Genomic DNA, 19,275 nt, shown 5'->3' on the forward strand with positions numbered 1-19,275 from the left:
CGCTCATCGCAAGTGCAAGCAGCAACTCCAAGCTAAAAGGCTTCTTGCCGAAATATACGCTCGCATGCATGCGACAGCCAAATGGGATGAAAAGAAACGGAAGCATAAAGCTTTTTGTACGAACAGATCGACAATCGTATACAAAGAAAAAAAGTTCTATCATCGCGAGAGAAGCGTGCGGGCTTCGGCCGCTTCGGTACCTTTGGATAAGTGTTTGTGACGAGAGCGGGGTTATTCTCGCAAAGCATGTATTTTTATTACAACTTACAGGTGGTGTGTGTGATGCACATGTTCGATTTGGCATGACATGACGATATATTAGAAGGTTGAAATTTGTATACGATTTCCTTACTACACTGAAATAAGTAGCATAATATTTGAAAAGGGTATTACAGGGGTATTTATATATTTTTATTCGATAGAAAATGTAAAAAAAAAACATCTAGGGTAAATGACCCAATAGTGGAGCAGCTAAGCACGAGTTATGCAAAGAATCTAGTTGGTCCGTTTCACTATTTTCTGATGAAATGGGTTCTATTTGATAATTTTGCACCTTTAAATTGACTTTGAACCCGCTTTGAGGGTTTAAATTAACTAAAATATGTTGCACGCTTTTGTTCCAATAGTTGACGTAGAGTTCCTATAGTTGTGAATGGGTGTTCCTGTAGTTGCGGTATATAAAACATTCGTGTTTGCTTGGTTAAATGAAGGTATTTGCCACGCTTGAAGTGGTTTTTGATTGTTTTACTATTTACCATATTGTTTTCAACATGTCGGTTTGCAAGTAAATACAAAAATGCACGAAGTTAACTAAGAGACGGATTTTGCGCCAATTTGATCAGATGTTGGCAAAATTCAGTGAGGGTATGTAGGTTTTATTAAAATAAATCAAATTTTGCATACTTTTTATAAAATGTCTTTAGACTAACATTTGATAAGGGCTGAAATTGGCTGAAGAGAAAGACCAATGCCGCTCATTTTGAAATATTCAGAAGAATTTTTTTTTCACAAATGGTGACTTCTCAACACTGGAAGTTAGAGTCTATTACCTCTGCTTCGTACTATGTTTGCGCCTACATTTTCGACGTTAGTGTTTACTAAAAGAGCGACTGAAGCTGTGAAAGGCTCGTTGAAAGAATTACAAGACCAAAAGCAGTGGGTAAGCATCGATTAAGAGGTCATACATAAATAATATAGCATTTTAGGGGTGAGAGCGATAGCTTTTGTGGCCGATCATGTATGAAGTATCGTTAAATACGCAGTGGCAGGGGAAGGTGGGGTTCAAAAATTTAACAGTAATAAGTTACATCATTTAGGTATGTCCCCTAGTACCTGCTTGTCCCTAATAAACACAAGTAGTCCTACATACATATGTTCTGATAAACGTAAATCAGAACTGCGAAACATACCGCAACTATAAGAGCATAGTGTATTCTGTGATCCAATAGTGGAGGAAGTAATTTATAAATAATATGATCATCTATTAACGAACTTCACCTGTGAAACAGTTTCCATAATAAACTATTATCTGGGAAAATAATTATATAAGTAATAATCGTACTAAAACCACACACATATCTTGAAACCTTCGTGGACAAAATAAGAACATGGGTAGTGAATGGTGCCTTCCGGGTAAGTTTCTGAAAAATACAGTATTCTTCAGTAATTTGGATATTTTCAGTATATATTGTTGTAGTAACATATGTACTTATGTTTAATCTATTATTTTTTCAACATGTAGCATAAGCAATTCGGTTCTAATTAGTTTAAACGATGCCGCCGCGATGCCGCAACTATTGGTGCTACCACAACTATTGGATCATATACCCTATTCTACTGACTTTTTAATATTTAAGCAGCAGAACTATTGAAAAAATCGATTTTAAAATTAACAACTGTAAGCGATTTTAAGACAACCCTGTTGTAAAGAAATCATGACACAGGGATGCCATTGGCAATACACGCTCACTATGGGCTGCTCAGCGGCTGAGTTGAATTTTAATTATTTTTTTCAGTTGTTCGAAGACGTCAAAAAATGAGTAGAATTAAATTGATCATGGCGGGAAATTTACTCAAAATTGCGTGTTGTTGTTGTTATTTTATTTTGCAATTAAAAGCAAACAGCAAACCAAGCAAACCGTCTGAAAAAAGGAGGAAATAGAAATGTTTGCAATTAATTGTTATCGGTAGGTAATTCATAATTTGAAATAATTAACTGCAACTAATGCCAAATTATTTTTTTCACCAGGACTCGTTGGTTGGATATACGGCGAATAAATTCAAAGATCTCCCGTGTCCCGGCGAACAAAGGTAAACTTCTTGAAATAAAATAAAAAATTTTAAAATAAAATTCATTAAAAATGCAAAATATAATAATATCGAGTCAATAATGATAATTTTTCCGAAATTCCCTCATTGAAGCTTAAAGTACTCATTTTTGAGTCGAAAATGAGTAACTATTACGCATCGCGCATCAGGTATATGGGTAATATTTACTCAATTTTTATAACATTCGGTGGTACTCAAAAATGAGTAAAACAACTTCTACTCAATTTTGAGTACAAACTGTTTTAGCGAAACTGATTAGGGTTTGACTCAGTTTTGGGTTATCCAGAATGAGCGTGTAAGCAAAGTGACATTTCTGCTGCTGGCTTGTGGAAAATATAACCCTGGTTTACGTGTCATGACAGGGATGCCAGATGTGAAGACATGTCTTAATATTGAAAACATTTGAGCGAGTGTGAATAAGTGGAAGCCTAATAGTCGGTTGATTAACCGCACTCGATTTAAAGTGTCACTGAAAGTTTTGTAAACTTTCAACGGGGGCCATGTTTACAGATCTCCTATGTATAAAGACATTATAAAAAAAGACATTGTTTTGTGGAGTGTGAAGATATTTGAAAAATGACCTGGCCTCCCTGTGTCCTGATTTCTTGACGGTAGGGTATGTCTTAAAATCACTTACAGTTGTTAAAATTCGAAATCGATTTTTTCAATAGTTTTGCTGTTTAAACTAAGAAAAATTAGAATAAAATGTATTTCTTATCTAAAGAAAAAATAATATACATACCACTAAAACACCCTATTGAGAACAAAACTGCATCACCCGAAGGTAAACAAAATTACCAGTAGCTGTCAAACTCAGGTGCGTGACGGTACCGTGCGATGGTCTATATGCGAACTAGAAATACGCATGTCAAATTCGTTTTTACGGTGTAGCTACACCGTCCCGGACTATACTTTGCAGCCTGAAAAAAAATTTCATTGTAGTCGCATTGGTATGCGTTAAGGCAAAGACGAGATAACAAGATACACAAGTGTCAGAACTTCTCAAATACCTTGCGAACATCTAGTAATGTTGCGCCCCCGAACGACTCCCAGAAACATTAATGGTGAATGTTTGTGTGTAATGTGCATAAACTATCGAATACGAGCATGACAATAACAACTACAGTAATGTGCCAAACCTAGAATACGCGCTTAAACACAGTTGATGTTTCTTGGACGCGTTGAGGGCGTTTCGACCTTATTTCCAGTCACATGCAGGGCAGGGAGCTGTGTGTCTTGTTATTGCTCGTCTTAGGTTAAGGTCTAAACACAATGGATACCTTGCGGCAATTTGACAGTTAGCCCATACATTTTTTGTCGTATTAACGTCAACGCAACGCAAACGTATCCATTGTGTTTTGGCCTTTATACCCCGTTCACACTACACCGCATATCACCTGATATCAGGCGATTCGTGCTATCGAGGCCATATCACCATCCATATTACCTGATATCCCATACAATTGAGCTGTCAACGGATATCACCTCGGATACATGCTATCGCGGATATCATGTTCGAAAATCAATAATAACCACATTTCAAGTAATTGGCAACACGGCCAACAGACATTTGACGCAACCCTACAAATTTCGCACTTCGCGTTGCATGCGAGAAAAAAGGAAGGAAATATTTTTGCTCTTTTCATCCCGCACATGTTGACAATTGCATATGAGAGTTCGCGTTGGTGCGAGCCAACTCGCTGACATCTCTATCCTAATCCCATTGCCAAGTATAGATGACAGTTCTAAAAGGTATGCTATTCACGTCGATGCATTAGTATTAGTGATCGTTATGAACTTTTTCCAATTTTGTATGAAATTTGAAATGATTTTGCATTTTAAACTAAACTTATAAAACATACTTTCCTGAAAAGTTATAGAAATGATGTTGAAACATGTTTTATTTGTGGGGAATACATAAACATGCTGAGGTTTAGGTAAAATATGCTGTTTTTCATCAATTTGCCGGTAACCTCTTTGTGCACTTTTCGTTTTTTTCTTGTACTCTAATAGCGCTTCTAAATAGAGTCGCTTTTGTTTCATACAGTAACAAAAGTCATGAGCTATGACAATGACTAAGATTATGCTCCAACTATTAGAAATATAGCATTTTTATATATTTTATTTCGACATATGGTCGCAATTTTTCACACTAAATCTAAATTAATATCAATTTCCAGTGTTTTTCAACTGGAGATTCACTCTCCAACCAAAAAAATCAGATATAAAACAATATAAAACGAGAAATTTCCAAAAATGTTCTGAAGTCCATACAAAACGCGAAATTTTTCATAACGAGATTTGTTTGTGTGCGTGGATAGACAAAAATGTAGCATACCTTGTAAAACTGTCATCATACTTGGATCCCATTGCTCTTGTTGTCTTGTTTTAGCTTTGACCTGTTTTTTTTATTCTTGCTCACTTTCCGTCGGTCTAGTTCCGCCACTGTTGTGGCCAATCACCGACGCCCAGGGAGGCGACTCCACACCCAGGACCCTAACTCACGACCCGTTTATCAACGGACCGGCGCCAACGGCTTTTACTTCCTCATGCCTGTTGTGGCCAATCACCGACGCCCAGGGAGGCGACTCCACACCCAGGACCCTAACTCACGACCCGTTTATCAACGGACCGGCGCCAACGGCTTTTACTTCCTCATGCGATGGAACGCGTGATCCCAGAGATTTTTCGCCTCAGAAAATTTCCCGGTGTCGGCTAGGATTGAATCTAGACCAGTTGGGTTGGTTGTGAGTGGATCACGCCACCTCACAACCATCGACACCTATGTCGGTGGTGGGATTCGAACCCAGGCGTCGAGCGTGGTTGGCGGAGACGTTACCAACCACACTAGGCCCCCGACCTGTTTTTGTTTTCTTCTCTTTTCAATTACCAAAGCAAATGTCAAATCATATCAGCTGACTCTAATGTGAACGCTCGAGGTGATATCCGATATCACCTGGCGATATCAGGTAATATCCAGCGTAATCTGAACAAGGCATTAGAAGCACTTTGTTGAGTAGATAGTTTTTGCTTCACATATTGGCACTAGTTTTTGTTCTAAAATTTTGAATAAAAATTTGAAAACTATAAAAAATTATTGGTTTGTTTGTAATATCCGCAAATATAAAAACTTGGATCGAAATGTTGAACAGAAGTGAGAAATATTAGATTCGCAAGCAAATGGCAAAAAATGAAATAATCTTATGATAGCTTAATACCCCGTTCACACTATACCGCATATAACCTGCAATCAGGCGATTCGTGCTATCGACGCCATATCACCATCCATATTACCTGATATCCCATACAATTGAGCTGTCATCGGATATCACTTCGGCTACACGGAAAACAAAATCTACCCAACCGGTGGGTACAAACTACCTGAAATTATGTGAACATTATACAACTTACGTGTTGGGTAATTTTGCAATGCGAACGCTGAGTCATTTCAACTTGATAGATTTTAAACATGCTCTTACTCAATGGCGGTGTTTTGATAAAAAACCAACGTTGAACATTTTGAACCCAACATTGGATGAAAAATCAAACTGGTTGAAAAATTGAAAACCCGAGTGATGAGATTGATTTCAAGAAAGTGGCAAATATTAGTAAAAATTGGTAGTTTTGACACTGAGTTGGTGATTTTAAGTGACGAACGGTTTATGTGCATCTGTTTGTTAATAATAGCCGTCAATTAAAAACAAGATTAACAATGAATTGTGAGAATGGAGCTGAAGCGGAGGCGCTAACAGGGAAAATTAATGAAGCCAGTGATCTTAAATTGGAAGGTACTTGAATAAAAACTAAGATAGATTTTATAGAGTGTTTTTCAATTATTTTCTATTTCCAAATAATGTTAAATCAATCGAATGAAACCACCCAATATAAAGTATTATGCATTAAGTTGAAAATTGAAGTTGTCGACTAGCGACATTCGATTTTACTCTCATACCGTACATTATACTTAACGTCGGAAGTAGTGCGCTATATAGCGCATCTGATTTGCTATACAGCGCATTACTTCCGACGTTAAGTATAATGTACGGTATGAGAGAATAATCGAAAGTCGCTAGTCGAAAATTTCAACTTTCTACTTGGGCGACAATATGAAAGAGTGAACTCATCGTTGAGTATTTTGAACGTATTATTACACTGAGTGCTATACACCTACTATTAAATTAATCTACAATTACTCAAAATTGGCTTCCTGCACGGAACGACTCCGTTGAGTGAAATCGACATGAATTTGGTTACTTTTCGTTTTCCGTGTACATGATATCGTGGATATCATGTTCGAAAACCAATAAAAACCAGATTTGCAGCAGTTGGCTTCACGGCCAAAAGACATTTGACGCAACCCTACAAATTTCGTAATTGGCGTTGACGGTGTTGCTGATATTTGTTTGGTTTCTGCGTGCGAAAAAGAAAGAAGGAAATATTTTTGCTTTTGTCATCACGCACATTTTGACAATTACATACGAGAGTTCACGTAGGTGCGAACAGCCTTCGAAATCTCTTTCAACGCGAATAAACCGAATTCGCGTTGCATGCGAAAAAGGACGGAAATATTTTTGCTCTTGTCATCCCGCACATTTTGACAATTGCATATGAGAGTTTGCGTTGGTGCGAGCCAACCGAGCCAACTAGCTGACATCTGTGTATTCTAATTACATTGATCTTGTTTTTCCTTGACTTATTTTTGTTCTCTTCTCTTTTCAATTACTAAATCAAGTGTCAAACCATATCATATGACTGTAGTGTGAACACCCGAGGTGATATCCGATATCATCTGGCGATATCAGGTGATATGCGGCGTAGTCTGAACAAGGCATAAAAATCTCATGATCGATGTTCGAAAATCATCCATGTATTTCGGAAAAAAGTGAAACTAATGCGTTCAGTTTGTTATGAATAATATTTATTCATTAAGCAATTGTATTCTTACTTTCTTTACAATTAATTCACTGCTCATAAACCTACACTTTACTACAGTGACAACATATTACACTCGATAAACTGCTACACAAACCTGGAGCTAAACAAATGATAAAAACTAGCATATCAAATTGTATGCTCTACTGTCAATAGTTGTCATAGCCTTGCAACAAGCATTCTAACATCGAGTGTGTACTTTTGGGTGAAACGCGTATAATAAACGATTCCCTTGTTTTTGTTATGCTTAAAAATCTAACATAGAACGTAGCAAATAAAAAAGTCGCTAGTTTCTATTGTGAAAACCGGTTTTCATGAAAGTTTGATCCACTTATCAAGATGTTGACTCGATAGAGAGTAATGATGATCGTTGGTTGCACATTCTAAACTCTTGACAACTACGAAAGGCGGCAGCCATTCGGAAGAAGGATTTTTGTTTTTACAATATAGGAAATAATCTCTCCTCGGTCGATTTCTTCGACCTGCAGTTTACTATCACAGTTAAATACATCATATTTTGTCGTGCAAAGTTGTCCTTATTTCCACCTCTGGTATAGGTAGTAATTCAAGAGTTTTGTTAGCACACGATATAAATATATGCGTTCGCATGTAAGGACATTCATTAGATCAAAGCTCGCAGCTTTCGTTGCAGCCAGTGAAATATAAAACAAGTGCTCTCTACAACCTTAGAACACCAACCGGATACAAAAGTACGGATAATATTTGCTTAGTGCTAATTGTTTCATGTTCTTGACACTTCAGGACAGTTCAAAGCCTGTATTACTTGATATGGCATACCGGAGTTTATCTCGTAGCATGCTTTTCTTTTGATAATTGGGAAGCTTTAACAGATTAAAGCAAGTTGATGAGGTTGGTAAACGGTTTAGAGGATCCTTTTTGCGAATAGTGAAGAAACCGCGAATCACTGAACCGACTGTATCGCCAATGTCTTCATCATCACCGACTTCCACGCAACGAATCGAAAATGGTGGCTCCAGATGGGCAAATCCAAGCAGGGGTGGCTTAGAACAGCTGGTAACAAACTGTCGATGAAAGGTATTCACGTTAGGATGGATGTTAACGTAAATGTAGAAAAACAAATACCTTGAGGAATAATTTCTTTTCTTCTTCGCTGAAATCTTTGGCTAAAATGTCCCATAACCAACTGACGACTCGATGACCGTCGTGAAATCCTCCGTAGTACTGAGTATGTTTCCGTAAATCTTTCAAATCGAGTGGCGCTGTGTCACCAGATATTAGACGCTGCAGCTATGGACCAAGGAAAAGATATTTATTTTTAGGCTAGAGCTACATTACAGTGTTTTATGATAATTTAAAACACTACATACAATGTACTTGCTTGCATGCAACTTACTTCCGGTGTTGAAAACAACGCCAACCAGTCTGGATTAACTATGCTTCTAAAACCTCGTATGAAAGCAGCGGTCTGGTCGCGTATCTGTGTGTGCATTCGGAAGTATGCCATATAGTGGATATAGTTGATTCTACAAGTAAAAAAAATACAGAAAGGAAATTGTAACCTAGCGTCCATATTGATGAAATAGTGTTTGAACGAACTTATTGTCGTTGTTGACCCCTCTTGCCTTTCCGCCCGGGTATAGTTCATGCGTCACAATCTTTCCCATCACGTCCTCGTCAACGCTGAACGTTAGATCCAAATCTGCCACATCTCCCTGATAGTGTTTGATGAAAGTTAAACTTCGATAAAGTTCTTTATCGAGCGAGGGTAATTCATCCATACAACTGTAGAGTGCTTGCTGCGTTTGTCCAAGAACTTGGGATAGGAAAAACGAAGCAAATGGAACATCCACTACAATTCCTTCATATACTGCTTTTCCTAACATTCTACCGACAAACTCAAACAGTTGAAGGTGATTTTCTTGCATATGGGAGGTTGGCGATGGATATAGCCTCTGCTCGGTAGTCGTTTTGAACAGATTCAACGAAGGATCAAATACTCTTTTTATAGTTTCTTCTAGAAATTCCTTAAACACTCCGTCCTGATCGATACCGGCTTCATCTAGACCTTGTTGATTGACGAATCGAACTCGAATGACGCCTTTGAGGGCATGAGGAGGAAGCGCAGCCAGCTGTCGATAACCATCCTCAACAATACGATCCCGATGTACGGTGACTAGAGCAGAACTTGGTGACGCACATGCTGATTCCGTAAGCCCTAGAACTGCTTTTTCATTTTGTACAAACTTGCGAAAAAGTTGAACTCGATCTTCATGTGGAATTATGTGAGGCATTTTCTGCAGTAATATTTGTGTGTGCTTTTTGCCTTTTTCCAGGTCAGTTAGAAAGTGTGACGGTCTGATATCGCGAATAAGCCAATGGTTCGGAGGAGCAAATGGACGTCGACAATCGCGCCGGTAGAGACACAGCAGCAGAGTGTGTGTCGAAACAAACAGTGGAGCACTGGTGACTGTTTTAATGTCAAATATTTGGTCCTGAATTGTCCGGTAGAGGAATGTGTTGAGGAAGTGCGACAGCGCAATGTAATCGTTCAGACTGAACGGGTTCTGCTGTTCGTACATTTCTAGATCATCCAAGATTCTGAAATAATTCAGCAGATTGAAGCATAATTTTATCGTCTTTATAGTTCTATAGAGAAACTTACGTAACGTAGTGGGTCATGCAATCGCAGAAAAGAGATAACAGCAGCAGAGGAGGGTCATAACTAATTTGATTGACTTGAAGAAGCTCCATGAACCCCTTCATTCCGCATGTAGGACCTAACGAACCTAGTAAAAGCCACAGATCGTGGAGTACGGTATCGTTGTAGCATAAACCTAAAAGTTAGAGAAAATAAAAATGTCACAAACTGTTAACTGTCCTCATTGTTGGTTGATGCCAAATTCAAACTTACCGGACAAGATATCTAGCCTCAGCTGTGATAGTGCGCTTAGCGCTGCCTGAAACATGGCACAAGTAAGTGCAACTCGTGAAACTTCAGCGGAGCCGATCTTGCGGTACGATTTGCTAGCTTTCTTCTCATTCGGTCCTTTGATAGAATTCCGCTCAAAGGTTAGCGCTCTTTTCAGTAGATTTCCCGTGCTATTTCCACTGGGTATCGTGTACTCTATGGTTTCGTATCCAACAGCCAGCAGTTTCAAATTTTCGCCCAGTAATAATTTAACCAGCCTATGGTTCCACAGTAGATGAATTTGCTTCTTAATAAGAGGGAGGTTCTCGTTTTGAAGACGTTCTTTGCCAGGTGTAAACCAACCAAGAAGTTCGTGCCATTGGCTGCAGGTGCCTCCCGATTGACCGACGCTTGTGAGAATGCCATTGAGAAGCTGGGTTGCTACAAAAGTAAACGTTGGATATGCAAGCTTTAGTGCATCTTCCGGTGGTTCCAAATAGTATAGATGCACAATGTTGGCAAGCAGAGATAGCAGAAGACTGTTTTGCAGAGAATTCAGCACGTATTTCACGGAATCGTCAACACTGAGTAAATCCAGTGCCCTTTCAAGAATATGGTGAGATTGCAAATTATTAAGACACTCTGGGGTGCATTGCTCCAACTGATATATGATACCGGGAACGGACAGGATTTGCACTAAAAACTGTGACATAAGATTTTCACTGAAATTACCGGATATCAACGGCCGTACTGCCAGCGTCATAATGGCTGTCAGTGATATCGGTTTCAAAGTTATTACCGTCCGACAGGTTCCTCGTAGCAGAATATTTCGTAGATTCAGATAGAATCCTTTTTGGACTAAATCGCCCATAATGTTACTACATAGTTGTAACATACCAGGTTTTAAGCCTGCCAGAGATTTGTTTCTTAACAAAACCCAGCTGTTGGAGGAAGTAAATGCCACTAATGTGTGCAAATATAAGGCCAATGATATGCTATCGCTGTGAGCCTCCGGACGAAGCTGTTCCATAGCTATACAACACCGATAGAGTAGCTTTTTGATGTGTCTTATCCATGCTAGACTGTAGTCCTTATTAAGTGCCACTCCTATATAACTAGTTTTTGGCGAATCGGATTCAAGGCTGGCAATTAGATACCGGCATAAGCGCTCCAGGCGATCCTGATTGGCGGCTTCAGCAGCCGAGTTAGATTTCCACTGCAGTAGAAAATGTGATGCGGCACGATAAATCTGCAAGCACGGTTTCAACTCGATGTCTTTGGTAGGATTCGTTACCGGAGGTAGCAAAGCGTCAAATTCATTCCTGAAAAAAACATAAGATTCCTCTATAAACCGTTGATCTTGCATTATTGTTGCATTACTTACAAAATTAACCTTCGGAACTTTGTTCTAGCTAACCACCCGCGAATATTTTTTTGCAGCAAAACAATCGATTTGTCTCGCTTTTCTTCCATTGCTCGCTCATTGGCCCGTTCTTCGCGGGCGGCTTTAGTCTGCTCCAGGAAACTGTCCTTTTTCGTTTCCGTTCTTCCGAACATTTTTCAGTTAATTTTTCACAGATCCTTAAACAGCGGAAAACTGTAAGTGCTACAACTGAATAATTTCATCAAACAGAGTTGTTTTGTTTTGATTACTTGATGCATTCTTGTATGACAAAGAAAGTGCCACACTGCGATAATGGGAAGTTACCTAAATTTCGCACTCGCAGAAACTTCACTTTTTCATAAAAACTACTATTGCGCTCGTTGAACAATCAGTTAAAAACCATCCAAGGCAAAGCAAGATTACAAATATCAACAGTTTTTTTTGCAATTTGAAAAAAATTGTCCACAAACAGTAGAGTTTTCACATAGACGATAAATTTTCACTTCGTCTAATTATTTTCCTTCGTATCTTTTTGACTTTCAGTTCAGCTGATTTGTTTTCCTTTGCTGCACATTGACACGAGGAGGTGGATTCTATTGTTGGTTTCGTTCGTACGCCAAGTATGATGACAGTTCTACAAGGTATGCTATTCACGTCGATGCATTAGTATTAGTGATCGTTATGAACTTTTTCCAATTTTGTATGAAATTTGAAATGATTTTGCATTTTAAACTAAACTTATAAAACATACTTTCCTGAAAAGTTATAGAAATGATGTTGAAACATGTTTTATTTGTGGGGAATACATAAACATGCTGCGGTTTAGGTAAAATATGCTGTTTTTCATCAATTTGCCGGTATCCTCTTTGTGCACTTTTCGTTTTTTTCTTGTACTCTAATAGCGCTTCTAAATAGAGTCGCTTATGTTTCATACAGTAACAAAAGTCATGAGCTATGACAATGACCAAGATTATGCTCCAACTATTAGAAATATAGCATTTTTATATATTTTATTTCGACATATTGGTGCAATTTTTCACACTAAATCTAAATTAATATCAATTTCTAGTGTGTTTCAACTGAAGATTCACTCTCCAACCAAAAAAAGTCAAATATAAAACAACATAAAACGAGAAATTTCCACAAATGTTCCGAGTTCCATACAAAACGCGAAATTTTTCATAACGAGATTTGTTTGTGTGCGTGAATTGACAAAAATGTAGCATACCTTGTAGAACTGTCATCATACTTGGGTTCGTACGAAAGTGATTTCTAGATAAGTGGAATCTACATTCAGGCGAAGTATATGTTGAGATGGTAGTATACATTTTGGATGAATGAGAAATTTAATGGACATGTTGTAAATTCGTTAGCAAGGATATTGCTTCTCAATATTAAAGTGTGAGAAACGGTTTAATCATTGACGCCTTTTTTTTATCAGTCGAAGAAAACAGGCCTCAGTTTTTGAATTTCGAATAATATCGACAATTTCAATGACCGAAACAAAAACCTTGATTACACTGGTCATCAAAACCAAAAAAGCAGGATGGTGGTGCCCAAGACACGACCGAAAAATTGACGTGGAACTACGATAGTTTTATATTTGATTTTGAGACTATAGGCTATGTTTGATTTAAGCGCGTTTTACTTTTGACACGGATCGATTTTGGCACACATGTGCCAAAAACGAGCGAATATGTTCAATCATATTTTTGAAATCATTTGTTTTTTTTTTACCAATTGATTCCTCCAACAGAAAGGTATTATTCCTTGGGGGAAAATAAACACTGAAAAGCTTTCCAGAACGTTCTTTTCATTGGATGCATTTGCTAGTGAGCCTGTGAGAGACAGCATTTCACTAAAATGCCACACTGCATCAGCTGGCTCTGCTTATATTGATGCTGAGACCAACGTCAACCGCTGCGCTATTCCCATTGCCACAGTAGTGGACGCTTCCGTTGCCATTGGTAACCGCTGCCCTGCATCACCTGGTCCTGCTATCGATGCTAAGACGCGCTCCGCTATCCGTTGCCATACCACAGCTGTGGCCGTAGTCCGCTGCACTGTTACTGCTGCTGTATCCACTGCTACTGCTAAGGGAGAACTGCTGTTGTCGCAGTCTAGAATTATAATGAGCGGCTTTGGGTGAAACAGGCTCTTATATAGGCCAAATAGCACATTTCAAATGGCAAGGTCTATGATTCTGTCGACCGTGCTTGGGAAGCAATCATATAACGACCAATCAGAGGCCGAAGTTTTCGTTTTGACAAGGCTTGACTATTTTCAATAGTACAATAGTTTGAAAAATAAAATTACAATTATCTGCATTTGGGAAGAATCTTAGAAGATTTTCCAATCTATTGCTGAAAGAACGAAGGAAATCCATCGAATACTAACCGATTTATTAGCATTTGAAATTGAACATATTTTTCACTTTTTCCGGTTTTAGATTTTCATTCCATATCCCTATGTAGCCGAACTTCCTGAGAGAAGTATCCTACTTCAAAAAAAAAAAAAATTGAAGAATACAAATATGATTGTGAAAACCGTATTATCATGATGAAATGCATTTAGTTTTTCTCTATGCCGCAACCGCGGGATGCAACTAGGATTATCATGATGAATTAAATTCGTGTAGCTAGAAAAATATATTCATCAGTACAGCTCGTTAAACTGCCCATTCAAAGATTTGTACGGAGCATTCTGGTTTTCTGTTGTCTTTTTAATACCCGATATTTATTTTTTTTAAATAAATCTGAGTAAAACAGAGTGTAGAGTTCAAAAGAAAACAACGAATTTTATTTGTACAATACACCAAATTTATATACCCTGCTATCTGCCTCTACCGACACGTACAGATTTTTGTTGCCCCCGGCGGCACAGCGTAATGTGCGGCACATTTTGATATTTGCTTCTGTACGATACAAAAAGAAGGAGAAGACAATTTAAACGCAATTCGATTGTCTTCCAGATCGCAACACGATACCTACGCGTTAGCCCAACACGCCCCACTTGGCTGCACACAAATGAATATCGAGTTCTACTGCACTGATAGACGACGAGCGAAAAGCGCCCTATTCATACATGGCTCGGTGCAGTACTATTGCCTGTGTCAGCATGTTTTCCTTCAAGAATTAGTTTTAATAACATTTTAACAGCGAATCGCTTAACTGTCTGATAAAGAAGATGGTTGCGAACTCCATGAAAAAGCTTCACTTTCAAGACATTAAAATAGTCTAGGCTCAGGGAAGCAAACATTAGTTGACCTATTGGGACGGGGAGATTCTGTCAATTTTTTTTTGCCACCGATATAGAAGATATCGCAGCAGGTAGTTGGTGTCTACTAATGAAATCTGTGCTAGGCGTGCTCTCATATAACTGGTACGTTGTTCGTGAAAATTCGATCTTGAAACTTTTATTCAATTTTCACTTTTAGGCAATGAAGTTATAATGAAAACTAAAGTATCAACAAATTGTTCATCATTTTATCAATCCACCGATATATTGACTATTGTGATCCATCATGTGGTTACATCGGTATTACCGTTTGAAATCTTTCATTCCGATATCACACTTTTAGTTTCCACAGAATGTATCTCGATATAGTGCGGTAAGACGTAGTCCTACGTCAAAAAAAGTTTCCATGAATCTAGAGCAGGTTGCTCTAAAAAAATATACATAGCTTTTTAACTATTCCTGTGGATTTGGCGCCTCGAGTGTATTTATATACGATTTGCTCATTGCCCTATCGTAGATGAAACAATTCTATCTGATACTAACCCGAATCAGCCCTGAATTCTCTGTGAAAATTTGACATTTTTCAACTTTACATAGGGTAGAGAACATATTCTAAGTAGCTTTAGGAGCCGCCTGTGTATTGAGAAAAAAATACTTGAAATCTGTAAGGTGAAATACAAACATAAGTATGTCAATTTGTTCTCTATCTTTTCGATTCAGCACTTGTTTCCAGATTCTAAAACCGATTTAGCAAACTTTAAAAATAATCAATTAAATTTCCCTATCGATAAACACTATTTTTGCGATTTTTACGACACGAACGTGAACGAACTCACGAAACCCTTGTCGCCACTGTTGTGTTTCTACACAGGGCAGTGAAATCAATAATAAATGAATGGAATTTATACTAATAAACCGCGTAACTATCGAATTAAAATATCTAACGTTTATTAACAGTAGGTATTGTCCTTTCACAAAAAAATCAGAATGCAGGGTATTTTCTAGAAAAAGAAGAAGCAACAGCCGCAACTGTCAGAAGGTAGAAATCAGGACACCCTTTTTCGGCACAAGTTCGATCTAAGCCTAAGACCTCCTAGCTTGTCACGAGGTACGATACTGGCCTAACAAGCAGGTTGTCAAAGCTTCAAAACCCAACCTGGAAGAGACTGTATGTATTAAAGTGAAACGGGACGTGGTCGCGATCAACTCGAATTTTGCAATCTAATTTTCTCTTGATTTATGAAGACTACGTACATGAAACTTTTATTAATTGTTTTCACAACTGTTGCATGCCTGAAGTAGCAATATGAGTGCTGTTTATTTAGTGGAAGCCGATTTTTTTACGCACAAACTACAAAAGTAAAAAAACTCTAATTTCAAAATTGTATAGGAAAACACAACAATCCCGTTTCACCTTAATAGAATCACAGCGTTAGCCCCGCAATTGTCATGTATACTCATAGTGATAGATTTGAAAAGGCAGATAAATGAGTAGTATAATTATAGAATGATTGTTAGAGAGGCACATTGTCGCAGTGGAAAAATATGACATCCGGAGGTTCAATTTTGTTGAAACCACGGGGCATTTCAAAGGCATGCGAGAGTTTCGCGGGACAAATTTTGTTGAAACGCGGGTCTGTCTAGTCATTTCACAATTACTAGATGTTTGACGATTTCAAAACCTAGAAGATTTCTCTCGTCATTTCGCTGAGATTGTATCCCGAAATTGCAAAAGATACGCTACGAAATTGACTATTTCAAGAAAATCAGGACAAATGCTAGAATATAAAAAATAAATCAGGACGCTCAAATAGAATCACAAAATCAAGACATGTCCTGCTAAATCAGGACGGATGGTATCCCTACTTAAACACTGGTAAAAAAGTGCTGTAAGGAATAGCACTCGATACATGTTCAACTAGGGATAGTGAAATGTTCGTAATTGAAATACAAAAATATCCGAATAAGTTTCATTCTCTACACCTCATTAGGGGCCATCCACATACCACGTGGACAGATTTTTAACAATTTTGACCCCCCCCCCTCCCCATCCGTGGACAATTGCCCATATAAATTCTAAAAAAATTGTATGGACCGTGGACATAAACCAACCCCCCCCACAAAGCTGTCCACGTGGTATGTGAATGGCCCCTTTGTTAATTAGGGTTTTTTTTATTTGTTTCTCAGGTTTTTGTTTGTCTTTATCGAGCATAGAATATCATATTCATCATCAAAGGCATGTACGATTTATTGCCATCGGCGATGGGCACCATCTCGCCTATTTTTAGATCGGTTTGTGAACATGGTACGACAACATAATACTGATTTGTTAAAGTTCGCATGCTTTTGGCGATTTGATGTAGTTATCACAACAATGCCATGATATATAAAATAAAAGTCGTGAGACAATTATGTCGAACATGTTATGATGGTAATAACGCTAAGCTATAAAGCTCAATTTCGAAGATGCAAGAAACAGACATAGAAACGATGCGCGGTACTTGAGCTGGGGCCAACAGAAGTTATGGGGAAATTAGGCCTTCGAATTTCGTTTAGCGGTAGGGCTCAGAAGCTTCGGATTTTCACTAGAAGTAAATTTTAAACATAAAAGAAAATAATGGTAACTGGTAATTTTAGTGATTTTTGTTCCGTGAACAGTGAAAAAATAATGTGGTAAATATTTAGAAAACAATTTTTTTTCTGCATGCGACTGATGCCCACAACCTTTTTTTCTTTTTTTTTTGCCAAGGTAAAGTGAAGGTAATAGTTAATTGTTTCGTAATTTTGTCAGCCTTCCTGTCGATGTGAAAAGCTTCACTGTGTATCCAAGAATCGAACAAATAGCATTTCAATTATCTGAATTAAAGCATAATTGGACTCTTTAACGAAACAATGTTAAGAAAAGTATTTTCATTTTACTGAAAGGATTGAGCCATAAGCAAAGCATTGGTACGAATGTTTCCCTGTCGAAACTTTACCTTTCTGTTTATTGGATACAAACTTTGCAGCCAATTAATTAGTATACAGGACAATTTCGGGACATTAACAGTCTCTTCCAAACCGGAATTCGGACATACGGCGATAAGCTTATTTGTATTTTGAGACCCCAAGGACTAAACCATGGGCCAAACGCCAAAGTTACGTGACAAGTTGGTTGACCTCGAAATCAGCTAGGAGGCAACGCCATGGGGACCATTAAATATCGAAACAGTATTTTGGAGACAGCTCCAAGCGGCGGAGTTCTTGAGTCGCATTTTTATCGGTGCTGTCCGAGATTGTCATTTTCGGTTGTCAGTTGCGGTTGTCAGTTATAGCGCAAAATTCTAATTTTTCTCTGAAATCACAATACCTACTTATAAAACAATATGCACAGTGGTCCAATAAGGCAATAAGTGGAACTTAATTCCATAGCGCCTTGTACCTTCATCCTAGCCTAAAAGTGTCTTCGGAACAATTGTTTGTATGAATGACCCGCATAATCGCAAATTATCAAAAAGTATGAAAAGTTTACTATTCTAAAACGTTCTTAAATTTATTAGTTTACTATACTAATACGTTCTTAAATTTATCGAGAAAATAAGCTAAAACATGCTATAACTTTGTGTGGAAAAGGCCTGGAGATGTGTGGTCTTCAACAAAAACGTGTGTTTTGTATGCCCAAATGCTTCTTTAGAACAATGTTTTCTTGTAAAATGTAGCTAACAAAAGTTAAGCGCAAAAAATTAACTTTTAAGTAACTTTTACAAAAAATACTCTGTAACTCTGTACCCAATGAAGATAGGAGTTTTGTTTGTTCAGCAAAGATTCATATTTTTGCATGTTCTGAAACTTTGCCGAATTAAGCATTCCTCTATCTCTTAACACAAAAAAGTTAGTATATTGGATATATGAAAACCTACTTTAACATATGCTCGCCGTACTCTAATATGGGTGGATTGGGACAAATGGAACCTAAACGAGTTTATAGAACTTCAGCTTAACTTCAAGGAAAAGTATTGACATCATGATTCCACTTGTCTCTTTTTAACCTATACGTTCTTGAAGTTATCGAAAAAATAAGCTAAAATATGATATAACTTTGTAAGAAAAAGTCCTGGAGATGTATGACCTTTGGCAAAAATGCGTGTTTTGTGTGCTCTAACAATTTTTCCGAACAATACTTTCGTGTAAAATGCAACTAACAAAAGTTAAGTGCAAAAAACTAACTTTTAAGTAAGTTCCATGTAATATACTTTATAACTTTGTACCTAAAGAAGATAGGATTTTCATTTGTTCAACAAAGTTTCATATTTTTGATTCTTATTCAACTTTGCTGAACAAACTATTCCTCTATCTCTTAACACAAAAAAGTTATTATTTTTATTTTTAGTATAGTAAACTTTTCATACTTTTTGATAATTTGCGATTATGCGGGTCATTCATACAAACAATTGTTCCGAAGCACTGACACCCGAGAAAATGGTCAGTTTACATTCATCAAAAACATCATATCAAGAAGACTGGC

General features: G+C 37.7%; 1 protein-coding gene across 4 annotated transcripts; it reads right to left on the reverse strand.

The window, feature by feature from the left end:
* Positions 1–7,224: 7,224 nt before the first annotated feature.
* On the reverse strand, positions 7,225–12,096 carry LOC129724362 (ubiquitin-protein ligase E3B). 4 transcript variants are annotated; one of them, XM_055679201.1, is made up of 8 exons: positions 11,859–12,096; positions 11,535–11,731; positions 10,154–11,472; positions 9,905–10,076; positions 8,839–9,840; positions 8,636–8,765; positions 8,365–8,529; positions 7,225–8,303 (listed from the first exon to the last, which is right to left on the reverse strand). In XM_055679201.1, the coding sequence occupies exons 2-8, from the start codon at positions 11,705–11,707 to the stop codon at positions 8,019–8,021; spliced, it is 3,246 nt and encodes a 1,081-aa protein (XP_055535176.1). In that variant the 5' UTR covers positions 11,708–11,731; positions 11,859–12,096; the 3' UTR covers positions 7,225–8,018. The 4 variants fall into 4 exon arrangements, with proteins under 4 accessions (XP_055535176.1, XP_055535174.1, XP_055535175.1 ...); XM_055679199.1 differs by having other exon boundaries at positions 11,535–11,762; XM_055679200.1 differs by having other exon boundaries at positions 11,804–12,096.
* Between the last annotated feature and the right edge of the window lie 7,179 nt (positions 12,097–19,275).

The sequence above is a fragment of the Wyeomyia smithii genome, chromosome 2, assembly GCF_029784165.1.
Source record: "Wyeomyia smithii strain HCP4-BCI-WySm-NY-G18 chromosome 2, ASM2978416v1, whole genome shotgun sequence".
NCBI classification, from domain to species: domain Eukaryota; kingdom Metazoa; phylum Arthropoda; class Insecta; order Diptera; family Culicidae; genus Wyeomyia; species Wyeomyia smithii.

What these genes read in the sequence shown, in the direction of transcription:
- LOC129724362 (XM_055679201.1), bottom strand. Translation starts at nt 11,707, where the DNA reads ATGTTCGGAAGAACGGAAACGAAAAAGGACAGTTTCCTGGAGCAGACT. An exon ending in TGCATGACCCACTACGTTAC is followed by an intron (nt 9,841 to 9,904) that starts GTAAGTTTCTCT and finishes GAATTATTTCAG; the next exon opens with AATCTTGGATGATCTAGAAA. An exon ending in AAAAGAAATTATTCCTCAAG is followed by an intron (nt 8,304 to 8,364) that starts GTATTTGTTTTT and finishes TTTCATCGACAG; the next exon opens with TTTGTTACCAGCTGTTCTAA.